The sequence below is a fragment of the Parasteatoda tepidariorum genome, chromosome 3, assembly GCF_043381705.1.
Source record: "Parasteatoda tepidariorum isolate YZ-2023 chromosome 3, CAS_Ptep_4.0, whole genome shotgun sequence".
NCBI lineage: Eukaryota > Metazoa > Arthropoda > Arachnida > Araneae > Theridiidae > Parasteatoda > Parasteatoda tepidariorum.
In genome coordinates this window covers 57,216,751-57,237,063 of record NC_092206.1, presented here as the reverse complement: position 1 = coordinate 57,237,063, position 20,313 = coordinate 57,216,751, and the positions used below count along the sequence as shown (strand labels likewise).

The window sequence follows — 20,313 nt, the reverse complement described above, 5'->3', positions numbered from 1 at the left end:
ATTCTTAGAAAGAGCAAGAGAAAACGTGAGAAAAAGGCATTTCTAGATAAATACTTTTAAAGCACCCTGGATTTTTCAAGTTGACAGAAATTTCCGGGGTTTTGTCTGCTGTTTCACAAGATCAGAGTCGCAGGCATCATCCTTTTTTTGTGCCTTTTCATGGTGTCGGTAACGGCATGCTCAAACAGACAACAGACTTGCCACTTTTCCGGGTGAATACTCGGAATCGAGTCGGAATGAGACACCCCTCTAACCGGGCTTAACGACAGGCCTGAGGGTAGCGGTTTGTAATTAACGATTATAAGAATAGAAAGCTCTTGAGAAATTAGGTACTTAAAAATATTTTTTCTTATTTTTAAGGGCTTTGGTAACAATTTATTAATTTTTTCGTATGGAACTGGAGAGCCGCAACTTTACATCAAAAGAGCCACCTGTGGCTCGCGAGCCACAGGTTGCCGACCCCTGGATTCAAAAGTTAAAATGATGATCCTAGACATTAGTGACCCCTTTATAAACAAACACACAACATGTACAATTTGCACGACTTAAGCAAAATTTATCTCGGGAGTACATATTATGCTAATTTCTACTCATTGTTTAGTTTTAAAAAAATAAGTTGTCACCAGCATAATTTTATGAACTGAGCAACTCACACATAGTAAATGTTACCTGCATGTAATTAAATTTTATTTATATTTAATAATTTATCCCCTCTGTTTGAGATCAAGCCTTGATCCATCAATACCAGACAGTTGCCCTTAAACCAATGAGGAAATTTGAGCCATTCATCTATAGTAGGAAAGCATATCTTAATGACAATAAAAAGAATATATGACAAGTGCTTAGAATAATCCTTCCATAAACCAAGGTACATAAGACGTTTTATACTTGTCTGAACTTCAGCACGCTGATTTCAAGAGAGACGCCCAAACCTCTCAAAAGCAGTCGTGGGAGTAACCCTAAGACAGCCCGCCATGGTTACACAGACCTTTTTTTGCAGTCTAGATCTGATGAAGCTCATCTTAATCCTAGACCACCGGGTAGTTGTGTTGTGCCATATGTGACAATAGGACTAATAATCATTGAGTACATCCAGAGCCGGATTATACCTTTCGTGGGCCCTCCCCTCCTTCCTCCTTTTCAAAATATATGCTAAAATTTTCTAGCATATTTTTTTTTACATTTTAATTAATATGGATTTTAATATACAAATTTGCTTAGCGAACTTTATCTGCAATACCGACATACTGCCGATATAGCAGTAGATATCGATAATACCATTATGATTAGTTCGATCGATAACAATGTTAAAGATAAACTTGTGAATACTTTTCCTAACGTTCACATTGCATTAAGAATATATTTGTCGATTCTTGGATCAAATACAGAAGGAGAAAGATTTTTCTCCAGATTAAAATTGATAAAAAATTATTTGCGTTCAACAATGATCGTTTAGCATCGTTCGCACTTATGTCTATTGAATACGACATTTTGCGTAGTCTTGGAATTCGACAGCTAATACAAGATTTCGTTGAATCCAAAAATCGCGTGAAAAGTAATATATTAGATCATAAGATTCTGCAAAATAATTTATTACCGAAAAATATTATATTTTTAAATGTATCTTCATGATTTTGTGCAAAATACACTTGTTTTTAAAGCTAAATTATTTTTGTCAAATTTTTTTCTCCCAAGTTTTTCGTAGACCCCTGAATTTCGTAGGCCCTAAGCACGTGCCTATAGGTTAATCCGGCCCTGAGTACATCATTAAGTAAATCTTGGGGCATAAGCACCAGGTTCTATCAACAGAATTTCTAAAAGACCAAAACATACCCTGCAGACACAGTATTACAGCCCACCCACCCCCCGAGAACAATACTTTCTCAGCGAGTTCTAACCTATAATCAAAGTAATACACATCACCTAGATTAAGACGGCTTTTCCTGGTGAAGGCTACGAGACTTACCTCAGAAGGGTTAACACACAAGCCAGATTCAGAGCATCATCTAGAAGTGCACCGTTCACAATTTCAGACTGTTTTGCCTCTGACAACAACATAATCAACGTACCCAACACAAGGAATGGGGGACAAAACCCCTCCTTAAGGGTAGCCGGAAACGTTTTTATATCACTGCATTTTAAGTGTTTTTGAAAGACATTGTTAACACGTTGAACGCCATGCTAATTTTACATGGCTTGCCTATCAGGCCAAAATGATTTTCTCAGTATGTATTGCATTAACTTCTTCAAACCATTTTAGTACTGATTACAATATAAAAAAATTAAAAGCATTAAAAATGTACTCGAATTATGTGTTCCTAATATTCTTAGCTTCGCACGTCACCGGTGACCTCGGCGCTAAGAATAAACCCGGTTCCGGTCACCCCCAAGGCATTCAACGTGTTCATGTTTCATAATCTTTATCAGAAAAATAATTTTTTTTAGTACTTAAGGTTAGTTTTAAGAATTAAGAGGATTTTTTTCAACTTTAGTTTTTTTAATATATCTTATAAACTTTTCCAATTTAGCTTAATATCCAATTATCTTCTTTACCCCACACTAACAATACAGCGAAGTTATGAGTATCTTTCAATAATAACTTAACATCACTGTTTTTTTTTTCCAAATGGTGCTATTAGGTCGCCAAATCACTATTCGGTACATCTCTACCTTCCATATTACTTCCCCTTCTTAAATTTTTAGCAGTACACCTCTACTTTTTCGATTCTGTAACTTTTTGTAATCTCTTAATTATCTAAATTAATATTTCTATTCTTTTGCTAACTTGATATATGTAACCTTGCAACATGCCAAAATTTATGCAACAGTATGTTTAATAGTAGACTAATTATTTGGCATTAAAATTACATAAAATAATGATTTCTTATGATTCTTATTTCTCCATAAGTATATGTTAATGGTGATCTGGGATAGGCTACAGTTGATAAATATTCTAAAACTTATTAGTCAATTTAATATTACTACCCTACTTTGAAGGATTCACAATACATTTTTCAATTACACTTGCCCAGATTGTCACTAGTTGAATTTATTTTTCAATAATTTTTAGAAATAATTCATGGAAGAGCAACTCAACTCAGGACATTTCTTAAATGTGATTTACAGTAACTTACATAAAAACTAACATTCTCTTTTCTGCTTTTAGATTCATCCAATTCTACAAGTATTCCCTGTGCATCAGTTGAACCTGTCCTCATTATTGCACTACTACTTCAAATACTTAAATTTCATGCAGACTACATTTGAACTGAAATAAATGAACTAATATACGTGATATGAAATAGTGAACTCTCAAGCCTCAGCTTTAAAATTGTACATATGGAACTACAGATCAATTTAAGCCTTTATAACCTAGGCACTGTCCCCCATCATAAAACTTATGTCTAATATTTAATTGAAATTATATTGTTTCGTTTTGTTTTAGATCTGAATAAATGACTTGTTTACATTCAATTATCTATTTTTCATGGATAAACACAATGATGGAAAAAAAGGAAACAAATAAATAGAATGAGTTTAATGATAATATGAAATCAAAGAATTTATAACAGCATTTTACCACATTTCTTTTATTTATAGAGATTTTATACACAACATTCACTTTAATTCCTTAACCTGCAAACCTAAAAGAAAAAGGGAATAAAATGTCAATATAACATAATTACATCAGTTACAATTTAAATGTTGGGTAAAAACACTTTGATAGAAAATGACTCAGCCAAATTTTTTAAATTAACAACCCAATAATTTTGAATTTGTTAAGACCTAACTAATATTAATACTGAATCAAACAAACAATAATTGTACTAAAAAGTTCAAGACCTACAGAAGAAGTAGAATATCGCAAAATATCTACGCGCAAAATATCAAGGCGCAAAATATCTACTTGCCAGCTCGCAATAGGTGACCAAATATTTAAGACTGGCGAGTGTTCAGTCTTAAATATTGTGCTTCAAACTACCTCTTTTTCCCAGCTTGCAGCAGACACATCAAAAATAATGCGCAAGAGTTTCAGCAAGATTAACAAAAAATTTAGCAAAAAGACAAAAATCTGTCATGTGTATAACACCTCTGCATCACAAAAAAGGGCAGTCATTCAACACCATAAAAATTCATCATTAATTGATAAGCAACTTAAAAGATTTTTTTTTATTTCATTTAAATTGCAAATTTGGAGAAAATAAGCATTTAAAGTAGCATTTTTAAGAATTTTTTTTTTAAATTAAAACCATTAAAAATTTAAGGAATTGAGGATAATCCTAAAAGTAAATATTTGTAGTAGAAATCATAATTAAACCTATAAACAGATAATTTTACAAGTGTGTAATTATTTAATAATAACGTTGACCCAGATAATAACGTTGTGCTATTTTAAATTTTTTAGTTTTTACTATCTGTTATGGTCCACCAAAAAGTTTTTAACTGTCAGAAATTTTTCAACTGCTTACATTTTTTAGAGCAAACAGTGCGAGCAACTGACTCGCATAGTAAGATAAAACATTAAGTATCTGCACACACAATCCATAAGTACTGGCAAGCTCATTTTATTTATGAATATCAAAAATTTTATTAAATATAGAAAATTTTATTAAATATCTAACTAACAAAAACTACCTAATATTTTTATTTATTCTAGACAATACATATATTTATATATATGCATGCACATTAAGAACATAAGAGAAAGATTAATAGAATTAGAAATTTAAGAATTTCATTCATATAAAGCATAGGTTCCCAAAGTGGTCCAGGTGGACCCCCAGGGGTCCATAGGAGACCACACGGGGGTCTACGTAGACGTGAAAAGAAAACAGGGGTTCACAAGTTGTAAGTGGGGGTCCACGAAAAATTTTCTGGTTTTCATAATAAAGAACAAACATTTTGGCTTGGATTTACCTATCAACGTAGGCAGGTAGCATCATTCACTAGGTAGGTACTCATAAATATTCGAGACTCAGTTCAAACACAGAATTGAATATAACAATAGATAATAGTACAAGTGTTCACCACATGTTGAGATTTGCAAAGTGCCGCCCGCGCTCCCGCTTGCATTTGAATACCCTGCATGATGACTTCAGAAATAGATTTGAAGATATTCTGATGATGGAAATTCCACCATGGATCATAACCCCATTTGATGAAACAAAAGAGGCGAATGTACTATTACAAGAGGAGCTACTTGAACTCAGCACCAACTGAAGGTAAAATTTAAAAAAGGCTATCAAACATTTTGGCTGCAAGCAGAAATCCCTGAAAAATATCCTGGGCTGTGGGAAATTGCGAGAAATGTTTGATAACGTTTCCCTCGTCATATCTTGTTGAAAGAAGTTTTAGTGCCGTTACCAACCTGTTAACAAAAAAAAGGAGCAGATTGAACATCACAGAACGGGGAGATTTGAGATTACTTCTTACAAAACTGAAGTCAAATATTGATCATTTGCTGTCAATTCATCAAGTACATCCGTCTCATTAAAAGTATGACTATTTTTTATTGTTGATTTTTTGTCAATTGTTGATTTTTTGTAATAGTTAATGTTTATAATTTTGTATAACCACAAGTATTATTTTAATAATTGGGACATAAGAAAATGTGCTGCTTTTTTTTTCTTCGTAACTCCCCCAATTTAGGGTGATATTTTTTAGGAGTTATGGGAATACAGTAGAAATGTAGCAGCAGGGGGGTCTACCGAAAATAGTAAAACTTGGAAAGTGGTCCACGAGAAAAAAAAGTTTGGGAACCTCTGATATAAAGTAATTATCATACAAAGTAATATTAGTAATTCAGGGGTCTGTCTAGGTTTTTCTGAAAGGTACCTATTTTGTGAAAATTTTGACATAATTTGTGAAAAATTAAAAATTATATTAAAAAGTCAACACAAAAACATGGTAAAAATATAGATTTATCGTTTCTTAAGGGATACAAAAATAAAATTTTAAGAAAAAGTATTTTGTGAAACTACCGTTTATCCAAAGTTGAATTTGTGAAACTACCGTTTTACCTAAAATTGAATTTTTGAAGGTACCGCTAAACGGTAGTAAATTCGGCCTGGACAGAAGATCCCTGTAATTTCACTGCAAATGAAATTACATCAAAAGATTTCCTGTCACAACAAATGTTTATTTTTGTTGTAAAGCGATAGTCGCATCTAGTTGAGTTGTAAGAAAGACTAGCTGATTGTAGCTTGTCCACTAATGATGATATATCTAATCTTTGGGCTAAAGTGGCAGTTGCATCTTTCCCCCTTGAGAGCAACTTTCATACAACTAAACATTGACATTTTTCTAACGTGCATAATTCATGATTATGTCGTCTGCTTATTATCTTTCCCCCCATTGCCAACTTTCACGCAGATCCTTTTATATAATATTACAATTAACATTAAAAAAGGACGATGTAGATGTAGACTCCTGATGTAGAAGAATATAAAAATCATGTTAAAGAAAACAAATTGTATACAGCTGCTTGAATAATTAGCAGGCATAAGTTCATTTCCTAATACTCGAGTTACCAACTTCTACATGAACTATAAATTGTTGAAACCAAAAGCAACCAAACATATTACATCCCAACAACAGATTACTATCCCTGGTAAAGAAATTTATTGCATTCCAGAAATGCCGACCCCAGAAATTTAGAAAGTATGAGGCTTTTTTAAACCACAACAACAAAAAGAAAAATGTTAAATTCATAATAACAGAATGTACATACTTTCATAAATTTATAAAAGTAAATTTAGCCATAAAAATTTCAAATTTATTTATATATATATATATTGCAAAATAAAGATATTATATATATATATATATCTATAACAGGTTGACCAACTGATTGGTACGCATGCAAACTAAATCCAAGAATATTTGTTCAAAACTTTAAGGATGGGATCAAAACACAAGTTCTGGCACCGAAGGCATAGCTTTGGTTCATGTCCCTCCCTTAAGCATTCACATCATCACCATTAGGGTGACAGAGTGCCAAGATAAGGAGGTTTTCTTAATAAGGCTGAAATAATATCCAAAGAACGTAATCAGAGCACAAATGAATGAAATGAATGCACACAAAAAAGGAAAGACATAATTGATAATTTTTTTTAAAAAATGTGTTCAAAACTTTAAGGATGGAATCAAAACACAAGTTCTGGCACCGAAGGCATAGCTTTGGTTCATGTCCCTCCCTTAAGCATTCACATCATCACCATTTAGGTGACAGAGTGCCAAGATAAGGAGGTTTTCTTTATAAGTCTGAAATAATATCCAAAGAATGTAATCAATGCACAAAAGAATGCAGAAAAAATAAAAGAAAAAATCTGGCCTGAAACAAAGCCTGTCTTAAATATTAATTCAACATCCCAACATCATAAAATAGTTATGACTCGTAACGAAATTCATCGACACTGCTCTAAGCAAATGGTGAGAAGAGCTCTTATTATAAACAGACCACAGCCATTGCTCTCCCTGGGCACTTTTTTTGCACTTTGATCTCAATAAATGCACTTTTTTTGTAAAAATAAACCACTATCCCTTAAAAACAGTACCTTTTTTTTCATATTCCATTTTGAAACAAATTAATTCACTGTTTAAATAATTACCAACTGGTTAAATTATCTGTTTATAGGTTTAATTCTAAATACTATTCAAATATTTACTTTGTTAGGATTACTCTGAACTGAGTAAGTTTTAATAAATATCTTTTATCGGGGGTGGGGGATATTAGTAAACTTCTTAAGTGATTTTAAAACTATTTTTTAATTAAATTTCATTTCTTTTCTAAAAGAAATGAGCCTTCAAATATTTATCTTCTCTTAATTTTTAGATTAAATTATAAATAAATGCTTTTAAGTTTTTTATCAATTGTTTTTCTTTTTGTTAGTTTACTTTTCTTGAAAACATGCACAGAGACTGCATAAAAGGCAATATCTGTGCATTTATTAACAACAAATTTTCCCTACTTTGTTGAGAAATAATTACTTATTGAAATAAACACATAAAATAGCAAAGAGGGTAATTTGAAAATTATTGAGTAGAAAAAATACAGTATTTTTCATAATATTACACATTAAAACATTTTTACAGTGTTAAGTGAGTGTCTTTTTAAAACTATAAGTGCCTTTTCCAGAGAGCCCTGCCAAACAATAAAGCATTCAATCTGACATTAAAAGTAAAGGAATAAAAAAATATTGTTAAAAAGATAATTAGGTTCTTATTAACTTAAAATTCTCAAAATATCCATGTTCAAGTTTGATTCACTTCGTTCAGATAAAAGTCCAGAACAAAGGCGACAAGCTAGCATTAGTATGTGCACAACGAAGATGACTAAGCCAAAAGAAACGCTAAGTCAACAAGTTTATGTGCTAACTTAATGTACAAAGAGATTTATTACAAATAAAATAATAAGTTCAACTGAATATAATAAATTTATAAAAAGTTTACCTAATCACTAGGCTAAAAAATATTAACATGAGCTAAATATTTTTTTTAATGTGCTCTAAGTGTGAGGTACAAATATTTATCTCACTCACTAACAAAATCTAAAATTAAACAGAAGTTTTATCAGCAAATCTTTTCGAATTTTCAGAATTAGAATTCTTACAGCAAACTTAAAAAGATTATTAAGTACTTTAACTTAATTTTCAGAATACCCATGTTCAAGTTTGATTCACTTCATTCAGATAAAAATTCAAAACAAAGGCGACAAACTAGAATTAGTTTATGCACAATAAAGATGATTAAGCTAAAAGAAATGCTAAATCAATGAGTTCTTGTGCCAACTGAATATACAGAAATTTACAAATAAAATAAGTTCAAATGAATTTAATGAACTTAGAAGTTCACCTTATCACTAAACTTAAAAATATTAACATGAGCTAAATATTTTTTAATACTTTCGTGCACCCTAAGAGTTAGGTACAAATATTTAACTCACTCACAAAAATAATCAAAAATAGAAGTCTTATCAGCAACTTAACTCAAAATAAGTAGAACAAAACTTCACAAATGTGATAATGATAACGTCATATATACATACCTGCCAACTTTTACGCATTTGGCGTAAAATTTTATTTTTATATTTAAAGTGGTAGTAAATATATACTAATTTTCCTTTCATAAACTTAATTCATAAATGATTTTGATCACCACTATTCTTAAAAAAATTAAACATACATATTAATATGTGTTAAAATTATGGTTGTCAGTTTAAGCTTTTTCAAATAAAACATATTTTTTTGCTTAAAATTGAAATTTTCATTTCATTTTAATACCACTGGGAAAAATCATAATGGAAGGGATTAACAGTTGGCAGGTATATATATATTTTAATCCGTAAATCCCACACCTACAAATAAAGAACGAGTACAGAATCTTACGAGCATTCAATAATTAACTGATTTCAAATTCAGTGTTCAATTGCTTTAAGAAATTATTTATCAATTACTAATGTACTAAATTAAACATATGAATGCAACCACCAGCAATTATAGTCTCACTAAAGAAAAAAGAATTCTTTAGTCAAACGATAATTCATTAGTGTGCTGCAAGAATTTTAAAATTCTTGCAACACATTTAAAATAAATGCTTTCTAAGCTGCTTATACAACTTAGTCCCTTATTACATTTCTCAACATGCTGATGCAATGCTGATATCAACAATCACTTTTCTAAGAGCTGCGGTGGCTTCCAATGAGGTGAACTGGGTTTGAATTCCAGCAATTGCTGATAGCTACGAATTCCGCACCCGGCCATCACCAACAAATGCAAGTTAGTTCTAGCAAAAAGTCCTCCAGGAAGGCTAATTTTCCCAATACTTGATCCAGGAGTTCCCTTGTCTTTTGGATTGGGTTATTGGGTCAAAATTACAAGACTAGGGAGATGAACATTCTTTTATTTCTTTATCAATGATGATTATTATTACTATACTCAAGATTAACTATAACTATATCAAATTGCACAAAAGGATCACATTATATGTTAAAATTATGTTCAGGAAATTAAGATCATAAAAAAATTAATTTTATGTAATCTTAATATTCCTGGTTCATTTCCTCCTTGAAGCATTCTCAACATCACCACTAAGGTGAAGGAGACCTAGATGAGGAGGTTAACAGCATAATTATAATAAGAGCATTTAGTTTTTTCTTAATGTTCTGTTAAATGTTAGAATAAAAATAAGTCTTTCGCTACAAAACTAAACAAAAACTTTCTGTTACAGGATAAACTCCAGGCAGTTGACATGTGTTGTAACCACTAAGAAAGCAGGTTTTTAAGCATATTCTTCTAGGTATGATGATATCAAAATGAGTTTTTTAATACTTCACTTTTTATAATCCACGCATGCATTTACAATACCAACATATAGAAAAACTCATTTCTTTAGCGTATAATTTTGTGCGAAGCTGCTTATTAAATTGAAAACACTAAGTAAACTCTATTATCATATACAGCTTTTACAAGCAAGTATATTAAAAAATTTTAGAATGATAAACAAAAGGTAATAAAAACAAATTTAAATACTGAAAACTTTCATAAAATACTGAAAAACAAAATCTTTCCACAGAAAATATTATAAAACCATATCATGTAAGTTTTTTTTTTTTAAAAAAATCTATTGAACATCAAAATAAATTTATCACTTATATTAATTTGTTCAAAAAAATTAAGCTCAATAGAGTTTTCTTGAACTTACCAGGTGGCAATGACTGCTTCAGTTTTTCAGCCTTTTCCCTGTCTTGGATCACAAATGTATACAGAAATCTGCTACATCGCACTTTAAATTTTACATTATCCCTGTTTTTCTTAATTTTTACAGCTGGAAAAAAAATATTACTTTAATCTTCACTTCAAACAAGACAAACTTTTGTCTTATCCACAGATAAAACACCAAAATAAATGATACCATATGTTACCATTAAAGTGTGAAATCCGTATTTCCTAGATTAAATAGTTATTTCAGGAAATGACTAGATATTGAATTCTACAACTTAACTAGGTATTATTTAAAATAATGATTACTTGATTGTTAAAATATGAAATAAGGCACAAGACTTACAGCTGCTTTGCAAAGCCGTGTGTGCGTAGACCCCACTGCTCTCATAGTTATTAATATAAGCAATAATAAATAATATATTCTGCTTTTCATCATTATCAATCAATTAATCATTCACAATAGGGATAAAATGTATTTTTCAAGAGTTTTAACTTTTCATAATCAATTAATTTATAAAATAACTTTGAAATAGTTTATTTTTCACTTTACCGGCATTAGTAATAAGTTGTGTGAAATTTTTTTCTTGAATATGTACTTTAACTGACCAATCGAGTTATTTCATGAAATACCTAGTTATACTATGAAATAACTAAATTATACACTTTAACGGTAATATATAAAACAATAAACATAGTAAGCAAAAATGCCTAGATGTTTAAATGGCAGCAATGAATCATTTAGTGTTAAATGTTTTTTTTACACTTTTTTATACAAACATTACTTTAACAGTATTACCTTTATGAAACTTTTTAAGCTAATTTTTAATTTTTAGTGAAAGAAATGAAAATGTTCATCTTTTAAATAACATATGAAATATTATATTATCTAGAACAGGGGTTTCCAACTTACATGAAGCAGGGGGCCTCAATTAAAAACCAGTCAAATGGCGGGCAACAACTTTATCAAAATTTTATATAGGATTCTTTTATGTTTGAAGGAGCACTAAATATTACTGTCAGATTTTTATCAATTTGTACAAAACAAAAGTAGTAAATTACAAATATATGTAGATTTTTACCTAAGAAAAAAAATTTTTTTTTTACCATTGGTGTGTTAAATTATACAGGAACAAAGAAATTAAGTTTTTTTTTAATGGAGAAACGTACTTAAATAAAGGCTTCACAGGCCGGATGTGGCTCGTCGGCCACCAGTTGGTAACCACTGATCCAGAAGATAATAGTGCTATTATGCTATTATTTATGATCTCTAGTAAAAAAGAACCGTTCATAAATGAAGACAATGAGCATTAACTAGTTAATTTCCACTTCACTGTTATATATCTTGATGAAGAAATAGACTATGTTCACTTTTAGAAAACTGATATATGTTGTAACTAGGACTGGGCGATGTAAGAAATTTTATATCATGATGCATCATCAGTTAGACATTGCAATTTAGCATATGTTCAAAAATAATCCTTCAGAAGTCTTTCAAATTATCAAACATAAATAAAAAAGTATATATCTATTACAAAACAAAATGCATTAAGTAAAAACAAACCCAAGCTTATTTTTTTTAAAGATAAATTGGTAATTTTATTTAAAGTTATTTTTTTTTTAAATTAAAATTGACTTAAGATTTATTGGTTTATAAGTAATAATAAAACTAACAAAATATTTTACATGCATGCATTAAAAATTAAAAGGAAAAAAACAAACTGAAGAAATGTTCACTTTAGTAAAACATTTTTCAAATTATTTGTTGAAAAAAAAAATTCCTTTTGAAACATTGTTAGACCTTGTTTAATTTATTTACTATTAAAAAACTTTTTTGAAAATAAAATCGACTGAGGATTTATTTGTTAAAAAATGATACTGTCTAAAACATTTTTAATTTTAAGAAAATTTTAAAAAAAAAACAAAAACTTTTAAGTATTATTGTTAAATTATTAAAAAGGGTCAAAACATTGCTGAACTTTTTATTCAATTAAAAAAAAATATTTGTTTTAACTATTAGCCAAATTTTTTTTATAATTAAAAACGACTGAAGATTTATTTGTTTAAAAATAATCTAATTACTATACACGGGTGNTATTTTACTATTCACCCGTAGCTCCGTAGTTTACCTCCAATTTCCGTAGCAACTACGGAAATTCCGTAGCAGTTGGAGGGTATGATACCCCCATTAAAATGAAAAATAATTAAAAAAAAAACAATGAAGAATCTTTTTTTTTATTTATATTTTCTTTTCATTAATAGATTGATTTAGAACGAAAATTTAAGATAACAGCGATTGCCCAACGATCGCCAAGCGACAGTAGGTCTACTAAAAATAATTGACAAGAATCGTTAAATCCAGACAGACAAAAAAAAAGAAAAAGACGAAGAAAAAGCGACTAAATAATGCACAATGAAATGATCGCTAAGTAACAAAAGTCTTACTGAATATAATGTACATTAAATATTATTAAACTAAATTAATATTCTAATAATAAATATTATTAAACGTTATATCCCTACAAAATAAAGTGCACAGCGATCACAAAATAATATAAGTCCAGCTGAAAATAATCTTCAAGTAAACTTTCTAAGACAAAAAAAACTCAAAAAGAAACTATTCATAGCGTTCTATTTCACCACTGATCCTCACACGAAACCGGGAGCTCTGATTCAATTCACCTATCGTTGTTTAACATAACAAAACTAATAGTCTTCATAGCTAGACGTTATCAACAGCTCCGCAGTTAGACAAAATCAAAATCGTCCCTGTCAGTGCGGTGACCGCATTAGCATAGGCAAGGAATTGCATATGTTAAATGGTTAAACCGCGAGTGTTGCCTTAAATGACAACAGCTTAAATCAGATTTTTAATGCATCGCCTAAAACGAAAGTCTTTATATCGGTTTGCTGATATATGCATTAAATCGATATTTCATAATGCATAGAAGCCCAGTCCTTGTCATAACATACATACCTTTATCAGGGGTCTGTCCAGACAAAATGACTCGTAATTTGAGAATATAAATAAATGTTAGGTCAAATTCTTTCAACCAGGTTCCTGCTTTTGTTCATTCATACTAATAGGGTCCAGTTATTGCGAAAAACTTTTTCAAAGAGTTTTTAAATTGTAAATAGAAATTGCAACAGTCAACACTGTAAAATTATAATTAAAAAAATTATATTTTCAAAAAAAAAGAACAGCAATAGCTGCTACTAAATTAGAGATGCAACATACAAGTATTTGGTTTTTAGCCTGTACAGCTGAACGCAGAATATTCATTCCGGACGAATAAAGGAAGAAGCATCTGCCGAAGACAAAACTTAGTTCGTTTACACCTGTCTTACTTTTTCCCTCCCGGGAAGGGTTTATTTGATTAACAAAACAATAATGAAGATAAACAAAGTTGTGAAGGGTCCGATTAAAAGATAATATATTATGTGAAGGGTCCGTTTTTATGAAGATATTTTGTGAAGGGTCTGTCTTCTAAACAGACCCCTGATTATAATAACACATAACTATAAAATAATCAATTACTTGTAATATTTTCTCCATATTGATCAGGATGGGGCTTAGGACACAATACATCAAAAACCAGTTGACCTTTAGAAATTTGTCAAAAACCAAGGGCAAGATTCATTTTTGACATTTTATTTTTTAAATACTAAATTGTGCACAATACTTGCATCATATACTGCCATAAATATGATTAACATTATCAATCACGAAAAAATAATAGAATTATTGATCTTGGTTTTTCTAATGGTAATATTAATTCTTTAAGACACTTAATTCAGTTTATATTACAAGTAATAATTATGAGTTACTATGTATCAATCTAAATATTTATCTTAATTCTTCTAATTGTTACAAGTTTCAATTTAGGCATATATTTCAGATTTAGTAAAATTACAAGTTTTTGCCCATAATTTAAATTATATTATTGTATCATAAGTTTACTTAATGAACTAATATAAAAATATAAATGATTATTTCCATGAGTAAATTTTTTTACAATCAATTCAAGGGCTTAAATTACTATTAATATTTAATGCAGTTATCAGAATATCCTGGAAATCTAAGTTAAAAATGCTATTTCTTTAAAATAATTTAATTAAAGTTTTAAATCTATTGAATAAATCATAAAATTACTGAAAAAAAATTACATTTAGCATCTTTCCTTCTTGCTGTTAGAAGAAATTCTTTGATTTCCATTATCTGGCGAGGCTGAAATAAAACAAAACTTGTTAAAATAAAGAAAATTCTGACGTGTTGATTCTGAAATATTAAATCTTTAATATTTTTTTCTCATTAAAGAGAAGTATAAAGAAAACAGTAAAAGAACATTTAAATAACCATTTCAAATTATTTTATATCATGCAAAAAATATTCTAAATCTTATCAATTTTTCAAGTTAAAATAAAACTTAATTAAGATAATCTTTACAAGCTAATTCAGGAACATTAAGTGACACTAAATAAAATTCTATACATTTTCTTCAATTATGGCTTGCATAAGAAGGAATATAAAATAAGACTTAACTGGGACACTTATTGTGACTTGTAGTGCCAACTACTATCGCCAAGGAGCCAAATACTTGCCCTGTTGTGGTTACGAGTTAAACCTTTTAAGTATGTCCTTTTTGTGATTTTTTTTTAAAGTTTCTCACAGGCCGATGCCCCAGATCACGATAAGAAATCTTTAGAGTAACATACAACATTGGTAAACAAATTTACTATATTTCTAGCATGAAATTTGAATAATTTACATTTTTCTCATAAAAATAATTTACTTGAATAGTATAGTTTAAGTATGAAAAAAAATTACAAAAATTTTATACTGTGCTGCCCTTTACAATGCTTATGTTACATTTGAACAAATATGGGGAGATTTCCATGTTGTGAATTCGGCAAAAAAACCACCAAGTCTCGCCAACTTCCGAGAGCAACCCTCTAAGAAGTACCCCTCTGGCGTATCACCGGACAAACCTGATTTTTCTTTTTAAAAAACTTTTAAGGTTTAAAAACGAATTTGGCACCTTGACGATTGTAGATGGCGCGGCCAATCACGATACCGAAATGTTTCTCAATTGTAAATCTGAACTCAAGACTAATATATTGAAAGGTTTTGTAGATTCAAGTAAGAAAACAAGCACATAATGCCTAAATAACACTTAATAAGTGAAAACTACCACTACCAGAATTGGATACAGATATGAAATTATCAAAGAGCTGAATTTATTTCAAGAATTAATCCTAATAAATGTCAGAACTTACTACCCTTGATAGCAAAGCATAAAATGCACAATTTGTAGGTATGATAGAAATTCAATTTAAAAATCTATTTCACAACTCTGTTAAACAATAATAAAATTGATAGCAATTTAATTTTAAATATCATTACATGATGTAAGAAACAATATAGAAAATGAATAAGAAAAGAAGTGAAATCAATAGAATTGGTTAACATTGTTTTCAATATTTATCGTATGCGTTGAAAAAAAAATCTGATTAAATTTTGATTTATCAAGACAAGGCAACAAGGAGTTTGAATAACATTGCTCTTAAAAAAACGATTGCTTAACACATTAAGACATTGTTAAAAAAACTGATAAATTTAAGATTCTACGATCGAAATATAGTAAAACTACTTCTTCCTTAATATTCTCGTTTATTTAAAATAAGTATTTTAACACAATAAGATAAGTATTTATAACACGCTTAGAATGTTTAGTGCATGTTCCACTTCTGGATCGAATTATTGTTGCCCCGTAATTAAATTGTACTATACTACATTATTGTGCTATTTTCATATTTACAATATTCTGTATCTTCAATTAATTGAAAAAAATAAGGTGTTACTTACCATTTTGAAAGAGTAAGAGATACTTTGTGGTTTTATCCGAGCTGAAAGTGAAAACAAATATTAGACTTATGGCTGAGAATAAAAACATAATACATATCTAAAAATCATACAGTGATTAATTAGTGATATGAAATGAAATAAGTATGATTCACCCAGCAGATGTTTAAAGATTTGATATCATCAAATTAACAACTTACGTTTTGTTTCTGTCGATGTTTAACAAGAAAAGAGGATAGAGAAATCAATAATACGGGAGATGGTTAACAGTTGGGTCTCTATCTTTTAAGGAATTGGTAACTAATTTTAAACCATAGTTTCTACTACAGAATGGCAACAAGGAGATGATAACGTCTGATCAATGGGCTTTTCGCACTGTGATTGGATACAAAACAAATACTTTAACTTCTATTTATAGTTTTACTCGGATTTGCGAGTAAGATTGGCGATTGCAACGCTTGTATACGCCATCTGGGGAGAGAGCCTTTGACCCTCCCCCCTCCTCCTCCTTTCAGTTGTATTGACGATCGCAACACTCGAATACGCCTGAAGTTGATAACTCGCAACCATCGAACAAGCTAGGAATAAAAAAATGACGTCATTTAGACGTCACGTTTCTACTCCTAGGGAATAGTAGCCTTACTAGGGTAAACCTGTAACCTCGTGCTTTTGAACGGATTACCTAACAATTTGCTCTGGTGAAAGCCTCTCGAATAGGATACTTTTAATGCTGGGATTATATTAGATTTCCGATTTCAAAGATAATTTTAAACCAGATATTCTATTATTTTTGATAATCATTTACCTAGATATTCTATGAATATATTTCAGAAATAATTTTTTCTCTCACTAATTTATTATTTCATATAATAAATCAATTAAATAATTAGTTTCTTGCAGAACTTACAATAAAATCTATAATAATCTTGCACAACTTTAAATAAAACTTGAACATCTTTTTGATCCTAATTTTTGTGTATTCTTAGCCATAATATGTTTAGTATAATTATTGCCATGTTTTTATTAACTTTTATTTTTGTGGCGTAACTACCACTACAAATGTTAAATAACAAATCAGTAGTATATAAAACATGTTAACTCGGTTCTATCTTGAGGTACCTTTTGGTAGATGAAAGTTGACATGTCTATAATTAAATCCCCCACATTTTAACTACCTTGTAATATTTGCAAAATATATAGAGAAAAAGTGCACCCTAGTTTAAAGAGAAACTCATTTTTCAGTGAAGTTTTGAAATTTTTTCTTTAAAAAAATCGGTGAGTTATAACTAAGATTAGTACATACAGAGCCGGATTATACCTTTCGTAGGCCCTAGGCACAGAGCCGGATTATACCTTTCGTAGGCCCTAGGCATAGCCGTTTTTGGGCCCTCCCCTCCTTCCCCCACTCCTCCCCTCTTTCCAAAATATATGCTAAAATTTTCTTGCATATTTTTTTTTACATTTTTATTAATATGGATTTTAATTTACAAATTTGTTTATTGAACTTTATCTGCAATACCGACATACTGCCGATATTGCAGTTGATATCGATAATACCATTATGATTAGTTCGATCGATAACTATGTAAACACTTCAGATCAACAATACAACAACAAACCAGCAAAGAAAACAGTGAAATTGATAGTGAGATTAATTACAAGAAATATTTATACAGTAGAGAACCAATTATCTGGGATGCTCGGGACCATCGCTATCCCGGATGTCTGAATTTCCCAGTTTTCTGGATCGACCAAAAAGTGTCATTAATCGATGTTTTATCGAACCCGAATTACAAGGAAATTACACAAAAATTTGTCAGAATCTGAGATTAAACTAAAAGCGCAAAATTTGGTGAAAATTTACTCATCCGATTTAGAGGAAAACTTTGTAGATGAATTTTTACTATTTTCAAATTTGTATGAACATAAATCTGCACAAGAAATGTTGAAGGCTCAAATTAAAGATAAACTTGTGAATACTTTTCCTAACGTTCACATTGCATTAAGAATATATTTGTCGATTCTTGGATCAAATGCAGAAGGAGAAAGATCTTTCTCCAGATTAAAATTGATAAAAAATTATTTGCGTTCAACAATGAATCAAGATCGTTTGGCATCGCTCGCACTTATGTCTATTGAATACGACATTTTGCGTAGTTTGGAATTCGACAGCATAATACAAGATTTCGTTGAATCCAAAAATCGCAAAAAAGTAATATATTAGATCATAAGATTCTGCAAAATAATTTATTACCGAAAAATATTATATTTTTATTTGTATCTTCATAATTTTGTGCAAAATACACTTGTTGTTTTTAAAGCTAAATTATTTTTGTCAACAAATTTTTTTCTCCCAAGTTTTTAGTAGGCCCCTGAATTTCGTAGGCCCTAGGCACGTGCCTAGTGTGCCTATAGGCTAATCCAGCCCTGAGTACATAATAAATAAATAAGGTTACTATAAGCAAATCGTATATAATATAAATAAGAAGTAAGAATAAATTGTTTACTGATTTTACTGCTGTACAATTTTCTTTTAGACATTTGAAAGAACGGAAGCTTTCACAATATAATCGCTTTTGAAATTATTATGAAGTATTTGATTACTTTAGATGCATAATTAAGAAACATAATTTCATTTCTTTTCACTTGTCTTCTGATAGAACTCTCTTTTAGGTATGAACCGAACCGGGTAGAAGAACCAGGTAAGAAACCTTTCATTGATACCTGTTCTATTGTCTATTGAAGTAGAATAAGAATTAAGTTTTCTTTTTGACATGGCATCCCTTCCGGGATATCGGTTCGTATGTTAATAAAATAAGAATTATTACTATAAACATTTGATTGATAGTGTTATAAAAATAAATGGACACTGGAACTGAAAATCCTGTGAATGATAATAGCTCCAAAAGGGCCATTTCTAAGTTCTAAGCTAATTTCTAACTAGGCTAATTTCTAAGATTGAATCAGAAATTCAAAAAAACGAAATAACTGATGAAGAAACCAAAATTGAACTAATTATTGAACAATTAGATGATAAATTCGAGTCTCTCAAAACAGTTGATTCTGAATTAGAGAATCTGTTTAAACCATAGGATACAGATAAAGAATTAGAAACCACCGAAGAATACCGTGAAAAGATAGTACCTTGGAAACATTTCTCTTTTTTTCACAAACTGTTAGTAAATATAGTTATAAATGAATCGATTCACTTATAATAAATACAATAAAGCAAACAAATACTACATATTAAAGGCCTGTTCAGACGATCCAATTTCTTGGACAGAGATCATCCAAGAACTTAGTCCAACTTCTTGGACGATTGGCGATCGAAATGGGCTGCAGGTGGCGTAGAGCAGAACTCTTTTCCTATGGCAACACTTCACATGATTTCCCCATTAGTGTGTGGAAAGTCATAGAGGAAGGAAGTACGTTAGTTTCTCTCTTGATTTTCATATAGATTAAAATCTTTTAACTTGAAAAACTATATGGAACTGAAAACTACATTAAACATAGTTCTAAAGAAAAGTATCACGGAAATTTTTAAAAATATTTTTATTAAGTGAAAAGGAAAAATATTAAGGAAAGGGAAAATATCGTAGTAGATTCCTATATAACTGAAAAGAGGAGGAGAGGGAAGGGAGAAGGGCTAAAGGCATGAAACCGGTCTCTCCCCAGATGGCGTATTCGAGTGTTGCGATCGCGAATAGTAGAGCTTGTTCTACTTTCCATCCA

The 20,313-nt window shown here is 30.1% G+C and overlaps 1 protein-coding gene, 1 long non-coding RNA gene and 1 other non-coding gene across 5 annotated transcripts in view; 1 reads left to right on the top strand and 2 right to left on the bottom strand.

Moving 5' to 3' along the window:
- The window catches only part of LOC107446919 (lachesin), a 58,670-nt gene extending 55,196 nt beyond the window's left edge, over positions 1-3,474 (top strand). For all 3 annotated transcript variants that reach the window (XM_016061700.3, XM_071178682.1, XM_016061718.3), the window contains one exon: positions 3,167-3,474. In XM_016061700.3, coding sequence (XP_015917186.1) covers positions 3,167-3,267 — 101 coding nt within the window. In that variant the 3' untranslated portion in view covers positions 3,268-3,474. The remainder of the gene's footprint in view (positions 1-3,166) is intronic.
- Positions 3,475-8,660: 5,186 nt separating this feature from the next.
- Positions 8,661-8,789, bottom strand: LOC122271250 (small nucleolar RNA SNORA68). Its single transcript, XR_006226261.1, has one exon. It is a non-coding gene; the product is annotated as a small nucleolar RNA SNORA68 (small nucleolar RNA).
- A 6,093-nt stretch (positions 8,790-14,882) lies between these two features.
- On the bottom strand, positions 14,883-16,625 carry LOC122271249 (uncharacterized). The gene is made up of 2 exons (XR_006226260.2): positions 16,585-16,625; positions 14,883-14,946 (listed from the first exon to the last, which is right to left on the bottom strand). It is a non-coding gene; the product is annotated as an uncharacterized lncRNA (long non-coding RNA).
- Between the last annotated feature and the right edge of the window lie 3,688 nt (positions 16,626-20,313).